Below are 16,188 nucleotides of genomic sequence, written 5' to 3'. Positions count from 1 at the left end.
CGTTTAAATAGAAAGTGAGAGAAATGTTGTTGTAACGTGTGTTCCTGCAGTTCCACTGGTTCCACGTGGAGGTGTTGCAGGCCCTGGATAAGAACGTCAGGCTGGATGAGGAGTACATAGGCGTGAGTGTGATCGTAAATACGTTTATAATGCAGCGTTAGAGCAGATTAAACACCGATTAAAAGTAGAACTGTGTGTGTGTGTGTGTGTGTGTATGTGTGTGTGTGTGTGTGTGTGTGTGTGTGTGTGTGTGTGTTTATGTAGGGCAGCAGGAGAGTATATGAGCTGGAAGTAAGAAATCAAGCGGCGACTCTGGAAAGGCAGCTGAGACGAGGTGCATATAGAGACTCTCTGGTGAGAAAACTGACTCTCAAGTGTGTGTGTGTGTGTGTGTGTGTGTGTGTGTGTGTGTGTGTGTGTGTGTGTGTGTGTTGCGTTTTAATGAGATCTGCAAAGTGTTTTAGTTTTAGTTTCTGTACTGGCAGTTTGTACACTAAATATGTGTGTGTGTGTGTGTGTGTGTGTGTGTGTGTGTGTGTGTGTGTGTGTGTGTGTGTGTGTGTGTGTGTGTGTGTGTGTGTGAGTAGGAGGGCAGTGAGTACATGCAGTATTTGAGGCAGAGCCAGTATGAGATCCTGAGAGAAGAGGAAAGGAGATATCGCTTTCTCACCGAGAAACACTGTGGATTAGCACAGTCGCTGTTCTTTCTCCTCAACAAGGTGCACACACACACACACACACACACACATACACACACACACACACACACACACACACACACACACACACACACACACACACACACACACAAAATATCTAATCTAATATACACTCTGGGTCTGTAGTACTAATGTCTAATCTTGTAATTATACACTAAATTTACAGTACTAATGCCCAATGTTTATATACTCTGGGTTTGCAGTGCTTATGGCTAATCTAATCATACACTGTGGGTTTACAATACTAATGTCTAATCTAATAATACACTGCCTTCACAGTACTAATGTCTAATCTAGTCATACACTTTGAGATCACAGTACTAATACCCGTGGATCTACAGTTCTAACCTACCTATTAGTCTACTCTAATTATACACTAAATTCAAAGTACTGTTTTGTACAAGTAATGTTTAATAAAATCATACTCTAGGTTTATAGTTCTAATGTCTAATCTAATCATACATTCTGGATTTATAGTGCTAGTGTCTAATCTGCTCATACATTTTGTGATCAGTACTAAACACAGTGTCTAATCATATGCAGTGGATTTACAGTACCAATGTTTAATCATACACATTTTGGGTTTACAGTACTAATGTCTGATCTAATAATAAATTTTGCTTTCACAGTACTAATGTCTAATCTGATCATTAGACTTGAGTTCACAGTATTAATGTTGAATCTATTCATACATTCTGGGTCTATAGTACTAATGTTTAATATAATCAGACACTCTAGGTTCACAGTACTAATGTCTAATCTATCTATACACTTTGAGTTTATAGTACTAGTTTCTGATCTAATCATACGCTGTGGTTTAACAGTGCTAATGCCTAATCTAATCATACACTCTGGATTTATAGTGCTAATGTCTAATCTGCTTATACATACTGTAAATACAGTACTAATGTCTAATCAAATCATACAGTAAGTTCAGAGTTCTAATGTTTAATCTAATCATAAACTCTGAGTTCAAAGTACTAATGTCTAATCTAATCATACACTCTAAGTTTAGAGTACTAATGTCTAATCATAAACACATACAATATCTTCTCATCATCAAGGTACAAATTGTTTTCACTGTAAGATAACCTGTTTGTTGTGTGTGTTTGTGTGTGTGTGGGTGTGTGTGTGTGGGGGGGGGGTGTGTTTGTGTGTGTTTGTGTGTGTGTGGGTGTGTGTTGTCAGTCTGGGACGTCTCTGCAACAGAAAGCTGAGGGATGGAAGGAGCGAGTGAACGAGAGTCAGAGCTCCATGTCACGCATTTCAGCACCAATAGAACAGGACACACATGTAAGATGCAACACACAACATTAACACAATATTAACACCATCACCACACCACAATAACACAACATTAACACCATCACCACACCACAGTAACACAGCAATAACACCATCACCACACTACAATAATACAACATTAACACCATCACCACACTACAATATAACAAACATTAACACCATCACCACACTACAGTAACACAGCAATAACACATCACCACACTACAATAACACAACATTAACACCATCACCACACTACAGTAACACAGCAATAACACATCACCACACTACAATAACACAACATTAACACCATCACCACACTACAGTAACACAGCAATAACACATCACCACACTACAGTAACACAGCAATAACACATCACCACACTACAATAACACAACATTAACACCATCACCACACTACAGTAACACAGCAATAACACATCACCACACTACAATAAAACAACATTAACACCATCACCACACTACAGTAACACAGCAATAACACATCACCACACTACAATAAAACAACATTAACACCATCACCACACTATAGTAACACAGCAATAACACCATCACCACGCTACAATAAAACAACATTAACACCATCACCACACTACAGTAACACAGCAATAACACATCACCACACTACAATAAAACAACATTAACACCATCACCACACTATAGTAACACAGCAATAACACCATCACCACGCTACAATAACACAACATTAACACCATCACCACACTACAGTAACACAGCAATAACACATCACCACACTACAGTAACACAGCAATAACACATCACCACACTACAGTAACACAGCAATAACACATCACCACACTACAATAACACAACATTAACACCATCACCACACTATAGTAACACAGCAATAACACCATCACCACTCTACAATAACACAACATTAACACCATCACCACACTACAGTAACACAGCAATAACACATCACCACACTACAGTTACACAGCAATAACACATCACCACACTACAGTAACACAGCAATAACACATCACCACACTACAATAACACAACATCAACACCATCACCACACTACAGTAACACAGCAATAACACCATCACCACGCTACAATAACACAACATTAACACCATCACCACACTACAGTAACACAGCAATAACACCATCACCACACTACAATAACACAAAATTAACACCATCACCACACTACAATAACACAACATTAACACCATTTCCACACTACAGTAACACAACATTAACACCATCACCACACTACAATAACACAACATTAACACCATCACCATCAGTAACACAATATTAACAATATCAACACACTACAGTAACACAACATTAACACCATCACCACACTACAGTAACACAACATTAACACTATCACCACACTACAGTAACACAACATTAACAATATCAACACACTAGAGTAACACCACATTAACACATTCCCTCTCCCTCCCTCTTTTGCTTCCCTCATCCTCTAACTCTCTCCCTTTTTTCTTCCTTTCACTATCTCTTTCTTTCTTTTCATTATTCTTACCATCTCCTCTCCCTTTCTTTTTCGCCCTCTTTCTTCCTCCACTCTCTCTTAATATCCATCATTCTCCCTCTTTCTTTCCCCACTCTCTTACTCTCTATTCCTCTTGCTCTATCTGCCTTTCTTCCTCTTCCTCTCTCTTTCTCCACTCTATCCTTTCCACCTTTCTACCTCTCCATTTCACGGTCTCTTTATATCCATCTCTCTTCCCCTCTCATCCTCTCTTCCTTCTATTCTTCTTCCTCATTTTCTCTCTCTCTCTCTCTCTCTCTCTCTCTCTCTCTCTCTCTCTCTCTCTTTCTCTCTCTGATTAGCTGAGGGCTGCAGTGAGTTCTCTTCTCCAGCCTGGAGACAGGGATGAGGCCTGGCCTGGGCAGGACCACCAGTTGGGCAGGGTGCCTTCTAGAGGTAATAAAAAATAAAAGCGTGTGAATCAGGTGATAGCTGAGTTCACTCTGTGGTACTGATGCAGGTCACATGACTTAATTATGACACAATTATGCATCTTTTAATCTTTCTATCTGTCTCTGGTCCCATCTTTCTCTCTGTCTCTCTGTAGCCCCATCTCCCCTCCAGACCCGCTCTAGATCTGGCTCAGTGAGCGAGTCCCCGGGGGTGAGCGGAGGTCAAGTGGTCAGAGCGCTCGTCTCTCATCCTGCCTCCTCAAACCCTGTTCTGCTCCCATTCTCTCGTGGAGACACACTCACGCTGCTCGTACCCGAACCACGCAACGGCTGGATGTACGGTCGCCATGACGCCAGTCTCCGGTGAGGGAGTCTAGACTACTGTTACTGCTACATAGCACTCTTATTACCAGGTTAATTTATTCATTAGCTTATATCTCTTATATTTCAGGCAGGGCTGGTTTCCTGCCTCGTACGTTTCTCCTGTGGAAGATCTCTCGTCCTTAAGCTCGAGGTACGAACCGGTCTCTCTATTTCAGCCCGCGTGTGATAACCCCCTATAATTCCACCATGTCATTTGAAAACCGACCTCTTTTACAGCCAATTGGAACCGGGCGACAGCAGAAGCTATGCCGAAATCCCGCCCCCGGCCCCAGCCCTTCCCAGAAGCACTAACGATTTTCGTGCCGTCTCGCCGCTTTTCGACAGGAAGGCGGAGTCTGTGTACGAGGCAAAGGCGAGTCAGGGCTACAGCGAGATCCCATCCCTGACGCCACCTGTCCGTAGGGCGTCAGGGGATTTCCGTCCGGTCTCACCACTCCTTGACAGGAGGGCGGAGTCTCACTTTGAGAGCATGACTGGTTACGCCGGTCCTGAAAGAAAGGTGGAGCCAAACGTAGAGGTGTGTGCCGGGTTGTTTTATTCAGGTGTTTTGAAATTATATGTAGCGTGGTTGTGTTTTATTGTTGTTACTCCTCCTCAGAGATCGAAACCTCACAGGCAGCTGCCAGAGCATCCTCTTTTTCCCAGGTAACCTCAAATCTGTGTACTGTAAAAGTTTAGTGCTAAGAGTTATCGAAACATAAATCCTAATATCGTATGTATTTCTACGAATTATTACCATTTTGCAAACTGGGAATCCGTATTTAGATATTTTTTAAGTATTTCACTGCAATTCCGCTGATTTGTTTGGAAAAACATCCACATCGTTTGGGTTTTCCTGAGTGCTTGTTTTCGTCTACAGGGGTTCCAATCCTTTTGCCACGGTCAAGCTCCGCCCTACGGTGACCAACGACAGATCTGCACCAAGAATCCACTGACCAATAGCATCAGGCGAAACCAGTCACTCCGATTGGCTCTCGGAGTCTTCATTATGACCTAATTGTTTCGGAGCAACAGTATTTTTGGAAATGTGCTGTAATTCCTTTCAAATCTACACCCCACAAAAAACACACACCCACAAAAGCTAAACAGGCAAACTTCCTTAGCATTAATTCTTGTACACACATTCGCCAGGTGAAGATATTACAAGGAGGCGTGGCCCATCATTAGAATGAAGGCTGTTTGAGTCTGACTCAAAAGTATGTATTTGGAATTGTAATCTTTTTTACTTTTTGGCTAATTTCCTTGCTAAGATACTTCAACTCGGTTGATCGTTTTTTTTTTACGTTTGTTCTCAGATTAACGTATTATTTGATTGCTTAACTTGATCGTATTTCATTCGAGATTAGATTTTCACTTTCTAAGGTTTAATATTAACGAGATGGATTATGTTCAGTTTGCTATTTGAGATTATCGAGATCCACTTGCACTTGCTAGGCTTGTTAATTTCTTGATTTGCTATTAGCTTAGCTATTAGTGTATAGCTGTTGCTAGTTATTTCATTTTAGAGAAATAGGCTTCAATTTTTAAGATTAGGTTTGAGTTTGATCACATCGTCCCCCAGATTTCAATGCATACCTATGGTAAAAGATGCGTGGGTGGGATTTGTTCCATCAGGTGTGTGATTAGTGGGGGAAAATCAGACGAGCCTTGCCCTCTTTATATTCAATGTGGAGACGTTTTGAAGTAAAATGTAATTGTATTCAGGTCACAGTCACAGGGTTTTCAGACTTTAGTGTGGACTTTGTTTCATTGGTCGCTGACTTGTAGATGAGTGTGTACGTGGGGGGGTTTATACCTCATCACTTCATGTGTGTAGAATCTAATGTTTTTATACTGTGATGTCATGTGGGGTATTCTCGTGCTGAGTGTTCTCCTCCGAACACATTGAGGCGCTGTGATTTCAAAACCCTCAGACTGCATATGTACGCTAGGCGGGTCAAATTACAACATGAAAATGTATATATTAATCTCGGTTAGTCTTTTCTTTGTGTCCTAGTATACCGAAATTTATGAATAAACAAACTATATGTAATTGCTAACTTGTGTGAAATGTTACATTTGATGCTGTTTTGACATGTTTTACAACATACCCTTTATCCCAAAGATGATATCCGAATGTTGTATAAAAGCCACAAGTCTATAGCTCCCAATTTAGCATCAGGGCATTTGACACTCGAAAAACTAAAAAAAAAAAAAAATCACTCCATGAGTAAAAGAGTGGAACATGTACAATATTGTGCAAAGTAAATGGGAACTTATTATATAAATCCCTTCTAGCATACAACTCTGCCTCCCAAATGCTGCCCACAACCTCCTACCTGAGTCTGGTGTAAAATCAAGGTCAAAATACATCAGTGAGAATCTGGATTTCTCTAGCCAACAGAAAAGTGGAATATGCTTGCTAAGCTAATTCTTGCTTGCTCACTTGCTAGTTTAATTTTGCTCATTACTAAATAATAATTACTTAATAAATTAGCCATAATTGCTAGGCTAGCTGTTGGTCACTTGGTTATGTTTCATTATATATAAGCACTTTGTTCACCAAGATTAGCTTTACTTAATAAGTTTCACTTTTAGTCACTACATTAGCCGTGACCTTCAAACTCATAAATGAGTCTAATGCTGGTATGGAATGAGTGGATATTTATTGATGTTTGTTTGTTTTTAGCCAAATTTGTTTTTTTGAGCGGAGAAAATATGAAAAAGTCCACATTCTTCATGTTCAAGACTTCACTTTATTTCTGTCTTTTAATTTTTCTCTCTTTCGTTCTTCCTTCACAGCTCATCGTCACGATTTGTCATGATTATTTTTTACTGCCTCGACCGGATGGACCGAGGGATAGGGACCGGGTGGGGCAGGGGAGGTACGGGTGGGGAGGGATCAGATGTTGAAAATGCTGGGGGAAAGGGGGGGAGGGGGGGTAAACATGTTTGAGAAACAGAAAAAGTGATGGGAAGGGAGGTGTGGAAAAACAGAAAGGCGATGAGGGTGTTTTCTGTATAAAAAAAAATAAATAGAGGGATGGAGGGACAGAGTGAAGGACAGGAGCACAGAAGAATGAGTTTCAGGGTTGTCAGGTGTTTTCTTTTTTACTGGTGCACGATGGCTTCAAATTCTGAAAAAGAACAGATCACACAAGCGGTGACAAATCTGTCTCTGTCCATCTGTCTGTCTGTCTCTTTTTGTGTATTTGTGTCTCACCGTCGATGCCGATCTTGCCGTCTCCATCCTTGTCAGCGGCAGCGAGGAAGGCTTTGGTCTCCTTATCGGTCAGATCTCTGCCGTCTTTGGAAAATCCCTTCAGCACAAACCTGACACAAACAACCCCAGCATTACCCGTGAACGTGTGTATGTGTGTGTGTGTGTGTGTGTTTTGTGTCTATGTGTGTATCTCACTTGAGCTCATCTTCCTCAATGAAGCCACTGGCATCAACGTCCAGGACTTTGAAGACCTTCTTAACATTCTCTGCAGACATGGCCTTCAGACCCACCAGCTCAAAGAACTTCTTATGGTCAAAGGAGTCAACAGCTAGACATCCATTGTATAAACACACACACACACACACACACACACACACACACACACACACACACACACACACACACACACAAAATAACTTTACCAGCATTAAACTTTGTATAATTCAAAGTGTTAAATTGTTGCAACAATTTAGATTTTAAAGATGTAGCTAGCTAGCAAGGATTGCAGTAATTAGCACCACAGTTCCACCACACTGACTCATTGAGCCAATCATGAATTCAATTCGATCTAAACACACACACAACCCATATTAAACGATATTAGTGAACTTTCTGCTAACACACATAAAAAAAAAAAATGCCTTCGGAACCTTTGAATGTGTCCAGGGCCTTCTTGATGTCATCAGCTTTGAGTAAGTCTTGCATCGCCATCTTGGCTGTCATGGAAAAAGAAAGAGATTAACGAAAAAAATATATATTAGCATGGATGTTGTGTATATTGCATCTCAAAAACATCACTATATAGATGTGGTGTTATGCCAGATATAAGTCACCTTTCTGTACATTTTAAGAGTACCAGTAAAAAGCAGAAGAAATTCCATAGTTAAGCTCTGCCCACTGATGACCATTACCTTACCAGTACATTAGTGAATGATCGTAAGATCGAAAAAAGTTGAACCATCGTAATTTTGGGATCTGTAGTTAGCACAGGAGGATACACTTGCTCAGTTGGGTGTGTGTGTGTGTGTGTGTGTGTGTGGTTTGGGATTGCATGTCTTGGGATAACACTCTCAAGGAGGAGTAACAGGATTCCTAAGAGAGTAACTGAGCTACTGCACCCACACTTAAAATGTCAGCTAACTTTATAGCCAGTGAGTTCTCTCTCTCACACACACACACACACACACACACACACACACACACACACACACACACACACACACACACACACACACACACACACAAGTATAAATTAAGCAATGTAGAATTTCATAACAGGGTCACATTCAGGGGGACCCCGTAAACCAACACTCAAGGCAACACACACACACACACACACACACACACACACACACACACACACACACACACTGAATTATAACTACAAGGACCTTTATCAAGTTCCACTTCTGGCAGCTAAGAATAGGAGACTACATGGGGCCCAGTGTCACCTCACCTGGGCCACCTGGGGAACTGTAGATCAGAAAAATCTATATGTTTCTCAAGGATGAATGTTAAATGATTTTCTGCTCAGTCTGGTTGTAAAGAGTTCCAGTTATCTCAAACCAGCCATTCAGCTTTGAGCTCTCTCATCAACAGGGCTTAGCCCCTCACTAATGTTTTTTGTTGTTCGCACTATCATCTGCAAACTCTAGAGTGTAAAAATCCCAGGAGATCAGCAGTTCTACTGAAACTCTGCTAAAGTCCATTAGCATTTATGCCACTGTTGATGACTGGTCAGTCTAGATGAAGTCGCTCAAGAGTAGCTAAAGACACAGATATACCCTAATGGCATCACTTTGCTGTGATTAGTCAAAAGGTTGACAATGGGCTGCAATCCCTGCACATCCTTCTCATGTCTCACGTTCAGTCAAAAGGTTTCTGACCACATTGACCAGGACTCTGTAGGAACCACGAAGTGATGATGTAACAGATATCAACCTGTCACTTATTTGTGTAAAAGGTGTGTAATATGTTTATTATAAGAGTGAACCGATGGCAACCGAAGCAAGTGTCAGGGTGTAGACTCCCCTCCCTTAGGACTCTTCATGGCGTATTAGGTGTCCTTCAGGATGCCAAGTGGCATACTATTATCAAAAGGTGTCAAAAAAAATTTTCTCAGCTGCAGGCGATGACATGCGCAACATGGACCTGTAAACCGCGACCAACAATTTATGCAGCTGCACTTGTTCCGTCAAGATCCACCTGACAAGGAGGCTTTTATTTAAGTATATTCAAACTGCAGCTTCAGGGATCCCATTCAGATGCACTTTTACAAACACCAGTAGTGAAATTCTGGATGCAAACAAACATATCTTCTTACATAATTCTGGATGCAAACAAACATATTGTCTATACAACATATGGCCAAAATTATGTGCACTCCTGGATTGTTAAATATTCCATTAAATATCTAGGGTACCCCCTCTTAAGTCCCACTCTTTTGGAAAGGCTTTCCATTAGATTTCGGGGCTTGACTGTGTAGATTTGTGATCGTGAGCATTGTAAGATCACCCAATGATATTCAGATGTCAAGAAGGCTCCAGTTCCAGGTCACCCCAAAGTTGTTCAATAGGGGTGAGGGGGACCGGGCTGCATGCAGAACACTCTGCAAAAGTTTTCATGAAGCTTGTTTTTTGTGAGTGTGATGCTCAGGTGATCAACAAACCAATGGTCATATAGTGCATTACAATCTTGAAGTCACAACAACCAATTCCGAGTTGCCATGTCAACCAATATTCTATCAAATTTAATAATTGTCAAAACTGGTTACCCAGAGGCGCATGATGTCTATTTGAAAACTTTCAGAATCTTCCCTGTGTTTGCATCCCAGAGGGAAATTTTAAACACCGGGACAAAACAAGGTTTTTAGAGCGTCACTTGATTAAAAAAAGTACACAAACTTCTTTTAAATGTACTAGCAGGTTGTTGGTAGTAAATATGAACATAATTGGCATTTGTAAAGTCAATCTAAGAATGGGTTCTTGTCAAAGTTCTTGACCTTGCTGGATTTTTTTAACGAAGACTGAAGATCTGTCTTCAAGGCTTCTGGTTTAGGATTCATCCGGAAGCAAATTCCTGATCTGATCCCATTTCCCTTTTGAGACTTTGTCACATGAAGCCAATTTGAAGTAAAAACAAGTGCAATTTATTTTTACAAGTACTCCAGAGAAACATGATTAGCACAGTCAGTTGCTAGTTAAGATGACCCAGCTCATTGTTGGTACCGTTGACAAGGTAAGCACCCATGTGGATACGATGTCACGTGTGGACACCTTCCTGAGTTTCTGGATTCCGAAATTATGGGTACGATTTTAAAATGTTGATTGTTTGCATGTAGCGTGTTACACAGTGTAAAACCTCCCCAGCTTTCTTACTAAACCTTAAACCTGTCAGGTGGATTGATTACCTGTCGAAAAGAAAAAACATGACTAAACATCGCATTTAATCGAATGTTAGCACATCTCCTAGCTTACCTGTGTGAAAGAAGGGACACAGGAATGAAGGGAGCCTCAGAGAAGAAAGGAGACAGATGAAAGGAGCGTGAGAGGAGAAGAGAGAGGGGGATGAAGGTAAGAACAAGAGATCGGCTTTGAGTCTTATATACGGAGTCTATTTCAGGAGAAGTTGGATCGGCGCGTAATGTGGGAGGAATGGCGTTTCTGTGTGTGTGTGTGTGTGTGTGTGTGTGTGTGTGTGTGTGTGTGTGTGTGTGTGTGTGTGTGTGTGTGTGTGTGTGTGTGTGTGTGTGTGTGGGATTAAATCTCGCCTCACGAATTGAACTATTAATAATCAGCTACTGCTTGACCTCTTTTGACCATCTCATACATTTTTCTTCTGGTTTTCTATCCGTTTTTTCAGAAGATTCCTTTCCAGAATATGTTTCGTCATCATTAGATTCATCGTCAGGAGAAAGTCGAGCATAAGGCGGGAATACACCCTGGATGAGACACCAGTATACTGTAGAGCACCACACACGCAATCCCGTGTTTTTAGGGAGGAAACCAGAGAACCCCAAGGAAACCCGCGGGGCGTAACCCAAGCTCAGGATCGACCATAGATTTTACGTTTAGTTGGTTTGGATTCCGCACGTAGTGTAAGTGTTGAGTGTACGTGTGATTAAAAGAATGTGATGATGTATAGCGGGTAACACTATATCATTTCTCTCTGGGCTACTTAACACTTCTGTTGACAGCCTGGAGGAATCACATATACACATACACACACAGACATGCACAGGGTATGTATTTACAAGCAGACATGCCAGAAATTCTTTTTTTATATCTATTTTTTGTTCTGTTTTGCTTTAGAACAGATATTTTAATATAATTTAGAAATAAGGGACATAATAGATAAGATGAATCAATAGCATGAAGGCAAATAATGTGGCGTAACACGTCTAACAGAAACTTCAGTGGCATACGGTAACGAAGTAAAAGTAATTCGTTAATGTACTTAAGTCGTTTTTTTTGTGTATCTGTACTTTACTGAAGTATCTCCATTTAAGACGACTTGTACTTTTACTTACTAGTCAAATATACTTTTCATTCAATTACATTTTTTATGTATGAGTGGATAAAAACGTACACAGCAAGCCACCAATCAGGGTCGAGCTCACTCTCTGTTTTAAACTTGTTTTGATTGGAGCTTGGTGTATCTTCTGATCACCAACATACAGTTCAGCATCGGTTCAACAGCAAGCAGAACATTCAGAGAGGAATAAATGATGAAGAAACTCCAGACTCGAACTCACCACAACACACGTGACCTCATTTACATGATTATTTTTTTTTTTTATAGAAAAGAAGATTTTGGACTCATGATAATTGTAATGATATCAATCAGAGTTTGACTTATTCTTATCATTCTATTAATAGATCAGTGTGCTGAAAGCAACAGTTGAGTCTTTTCACATAAAGTCAGTTGATTAAGCAAAGAGTATTGTGACAATTAAAAGTATTATAAAAGGAAAATGATAGCCATAATAAATCGTAGTACTTTGGATACTTCAGTACATTTGAAGGCGAATACTTTGGTACTTTTACTCAAGTGAAAGTTTAAAGGTAAACTTTTACTGGAGTCATATTGAACATCTCTAACTTTAACACAAGTACATGGCTTGTGTACTTTGTCCATCACTGCTGATTGTATCGATTGTCTACAGTTGTCAGAACTCGTTGTAATAATAAACAATTAAATAACATGAAGAACTTGAAAAATGTTCATATAAAAACTAGCAATTATTCAGGCTGAATTCATCCACTGGCTCACAGAGACCTGATCGAATCTCAGTGGTGAGACGAGAGGAGTTGCGGTGGTGTGTGTGGGTGTGTTTGTGTGTGTATTTGTGTGTGTGTGTGTGTGTATTTGTGTGTGTGTGTGTGTGTGTGTGTGTGTGTGTGTGTGTGTGTGTGTGTGTGTGTGTGTGTGTGTGGGGTAATCTGACAAGCTTTCGACCTGTTTAAAGCTCCTGTTTAACATGCTTTCAAACCACAAGGCCACAGAGAGCAAGAGTAAAAAAAGAAAAAAGGAGAGCGAGAGAGACTTGGAAGTTCAATAACAGCCAAGCTTAGTATTTTTAATCGAATCACAAACACTTTTTTGAGGCTTTGCGGCTACAAAAGCATGACTTCGCAAAAGCAGCGATAATCCTCCCGAGACCATGACAGATGTTACAGTAGAATTCTGTAGTGTTCATTTTAATTATTTCTGTTCAAAACAAAATTCTCAGTCAGCATGCTTTTGTGGACACATTGTGGACACTTCTTCTTTTTGAACATCCCATTTAACATTTAGTCCCTTTTTGCTCCTATTAAATTCTCCACTCTTCTGGGGAAAATGTTCCACTATATTCTGTGGAGATTTGTGCTCAATCAGACGCAGGGTGTTAGTGAAGTCAGGTACTGATGTAGGGTGAGGTGAGGAGGCCTGGGGTGCAGTCAGCGTTCACATTTAACATCAGGGATGGAGCTCTATAGCAGGAGATCTTCCTTTCCAACCCATTTAAAGCATAACTTTATGAAGTTTACTTTGTTCACAGTGTCATGCTGGAACACGTTTGGGTTTCCAAGTTCAAGTGTAGGAAAATTTTCATGCTAACACAGCCAAAGATGTCTCCAATGCTGTGCTAAAAGTTTTGCTGAAAAAGTCAGTCAATACTTTGTCAGCGTCTTGTAGCTCAAATGAAGTGATAATGCTAAGTTGATATGTACAGTTTGTTCAGCAGGTTGTATGCTAACGAGCTAACGATAAACAAAGTTAGCTTGTTATCAATGAGTAAGTGATTTAGTCAACTCACTACTCGCCGAACAGGATGGGGAAATAAAGTTACGTTAGCTGCTCGCTACATACAGCATGTAGCTACTCTCTTAGTTGAGTGTGAATTCGAATGAACTGCATTTGATATGATAAAGTAATGGAACGACCCTAAGATGGTGTCCAAGGTGAAATAGCGAAGGGAAGACGATGAGAGTGTGTTATAAACAGAATGAGTACAGTCTGTCTCTCTCTCTCTCTCTCTCTCTCTCTCTCTCTCTCTCTCTCTCTCTCTCTCTCTCTCTCTCTCCGTCTGTCTCTTAATCTTTCCATCTGTCTGTCTCTCACTGTCTTAACCTTCTGCTCTCTGTGGTTACTCTCAGTGCTATTTCTCTTACTGCTATTACATTACGTTGCCTCAGCACATATTGCTCTTCACATGCACACACAAACACACACACACACACACACACACACAAACACACACACAAACCACACACACACACACAAACACACACACAAACAGTAAATCCGAACAGAAAGAGAGACAGAAATAGATCAGACATCCAGCAAATAAAAAAGGAGATGTAATTAGAGGGTCGGTTGAAGGACACAACAAAGTCACAGATACCCACACACACACACACACACACACACACACACACACACACACACAAAATGCCAAAGAAACCATTATTAGCCATGCTAATGATATTTCTTTATTAAATGCGCCAAGCTGAATTTTATAATACACACCATAACAATGTTAGGAAGCTGCTAGTTTGACTCGCATTGCTAGTAACTTAGCCAGTCAGAAAAAAAAACTACAACTAAAAAATAAAAAAAGTGTTTTAACTAAACTTTTAAGAGGGTCTGTAGAAGCATCTCAGCATATTTAGCATCATCTTCCACCTTTTAGACAGAGACATAATGCAGCTATAATGTATATCGATCGGTATTGGAGCGCAAGTCAAGTCGCCCTAGCGTTGGAGATCCACTAATGCATGGCTAATGCAGAAGAAAGTGTCCATTTACACACTGAACCCTGAGGTGTGAAGAAGGAAATCGATCGTTTATTTCAGGATATTCCATTCATACAAATGCATTTATGTTTAACATTAAATCAAGCGAATTGAGATGAGCAACCTCTGTTAGCTAGGCAGCTAGCGGTCAGGGTTTTTTTCCCCTAATCATGGCTAGCTAGCTTTAGAAAAATAGAGAACCTTCATTCCCAGATGTGTACACAGTAGCTAGGTTTGATAGTGATATTAATATTGTAAACTGTTATTATTTTAGTGACCAAATGTCCCCACAAGTACTAGATACAAGGACGCTAATGAAAACTACTCGTTGTGTGGTTTCTGAGGGTTACGTTAATGTAGAACCCATTAATGATGTTAGTGGAAGGTCCTCATAAGGCTAGTAAGACAACTGTGTGTGTGTGTGTGTGTGTGTGTGTGTGTGTGTGTGTGTGTGTGTGTGTGTGTGTGTAAAATTCTGATTTTTTTTTTTTTATATGACCATGATTTCAATCGAGCTTTATTTTTTTTCTCCCTCTTGTTCTTCTGGTTCTTCTTGTTCTTCTTGTTCTTCTTCTTCTTCTTATTATTATCTTCTTCTTCTTTCGACTGCTCCCATTAGGGGGCGCCACAGCGGATCAGTGGACCACCCCTGCCCTCCACATCTGCCTCTTTTAACCCCAACTACTTGCATGTCTTTCCTCACCACATCCAAAGTCCTCCCCCTTGGTCTTCCTCTTTTCCTCCTTCCTGGTGGCTCCATCCTCAGCATTCTCCTACTGATATACCCATGTCCCTCCTCTGCACATCATCTCAAATCGTCCAAACCATCTCAATCTCACCTTGCTTACCTTGTCTCCAAAACGTCCTACATGCGCAGTCCCTCTAATAAACTCATTTCTAATCCTGTCCATCGTCGTCACTCCCAATGAACATCTCAACATCTTCAGCTCTTCTACCTCCAGCTCCACCTTCTGTCTTTTACTCAATGCCACTGTCTCTAGTCTCTAATCCATACAACATCTCAGGTCTTACCACAGTCCTGTAAACTTTCCCTTTCACTCTCACAGATACTCTTATATCACAAATCACTCCTGCTATCACTCTTCTCCACCCACTCCACCCTGCCTGCACTCTTTTCTTCACTTCTCTAACACACTCTCCATTACTTTGCACTGTTGACCACAGGTACCTGAACTCCTCCACCTTCTCCACCTCTTCTCCCTGCAACCGCACCCCTCCACTGCCCTCCCTCTAATTCACACACATGTACTCTGTCTTACTGATACTGACTTTTATTTCTTCTTCTTATTATTATTATTATATTGGATTTTTTTGTTTTGTTTTGTTTTGTTTTTTTAGGAAACCAGCATTTGCT

The 16,188-nt window shown here is 40.6% G+C and overlaps 2 protein-coding genes across 3 annotated transcripts in view; one reads left to right on the top strand and one right to left on the bottom strand.

Annotated features, from left to right (window-relative positions):
- The window catches only part of baiap2l2b (BAR/IMD domain containing adaptor protein 2 like 2b), a 10,986-nt gene extending 3,757 nt beyond the window's left edge, over positions 1-7,229 (top strand). Inside the window, exons 7-16 of the mRNA XM_083549745.1 lie at positions 51-122; positions 265-354; positions 588-719; positions 1,908-2,012; positions 3,861-3,954; positions 4,106-4,313; positions 4,402-4,464; positions 4,659-4,851; positions 4,933-4,979; positions 5,194-7,229. Coding sequence (XP_083405871.1) covers positions 51-122; positions 265-354; positions 588-719; positions 1,908-2,012; positions 3,861-3,954; positions 4,106-4,313; positions 4,402-4,464; positions 4,659-4,851; positions 4,933-4,979; positions 5,194-5,269 — 1,080 coding nt within the window. The 3' untranslated portion in view covers positions 5,270-7,229. The remainder of the gene's footprint in view (positions 1-50; positions 123-264; positions 355-587; positions 720-1,907; positions 2,013-3,860; positions 3,955-4,105; positions 4,314-4,401; positions 4,465-4,658; positions 4,852-4,932; positions 4,980-5,193) is intronic.
- On the bottom strand, positions 7,047-11,173 carry pvalb7 (parvalbumin 7; the record flags this gene model as incomplete). Of its 2 annotated transcripts, XM_083549748.1 has the most annotated exons (5): positions 7,047-7,450; positions 7,537-7,646; positions 7,732-7,864; positions 8,187-8,252; positions 11,013-11,173. In XM_083549748.1, the coding sequence occupies 4 exons, from the start codon at positions 8,245-8,247 to the stop codon at positions 7,425-7,427; spliced, it is 330 nt and encodes a 109-aa protein (XP_083405874.1). In that variant the 3' UTR covers positions 7,047-7,424. The 2 variants fall into 2 exon arrangements, with proteins under 2 accessions (XP_083405874.1, XP_083405873.1); XM_083549747.1 differs by lacking the exon at positions 11,013-11,173 and having other exon boundaries at positions 8,187-8,259.
- Positions 11,174-16,188: the final 5,015 nt, after the last annotated feature.

This window comes from Silurus aristotelis (assembly GCF_946808225.1).
Source record: "Silurus aristotelis genome assembly, chromosome: 9".
Lineage (NCBI taxonomy): Eukaryota > Metazoa > Chordata > Actinopteri > Siluriformes > Siluridae > Silurus > Silurus aristotelis.
This window is presented reverse-complemented; position numbering and strand designations above follow the sequence as displayed.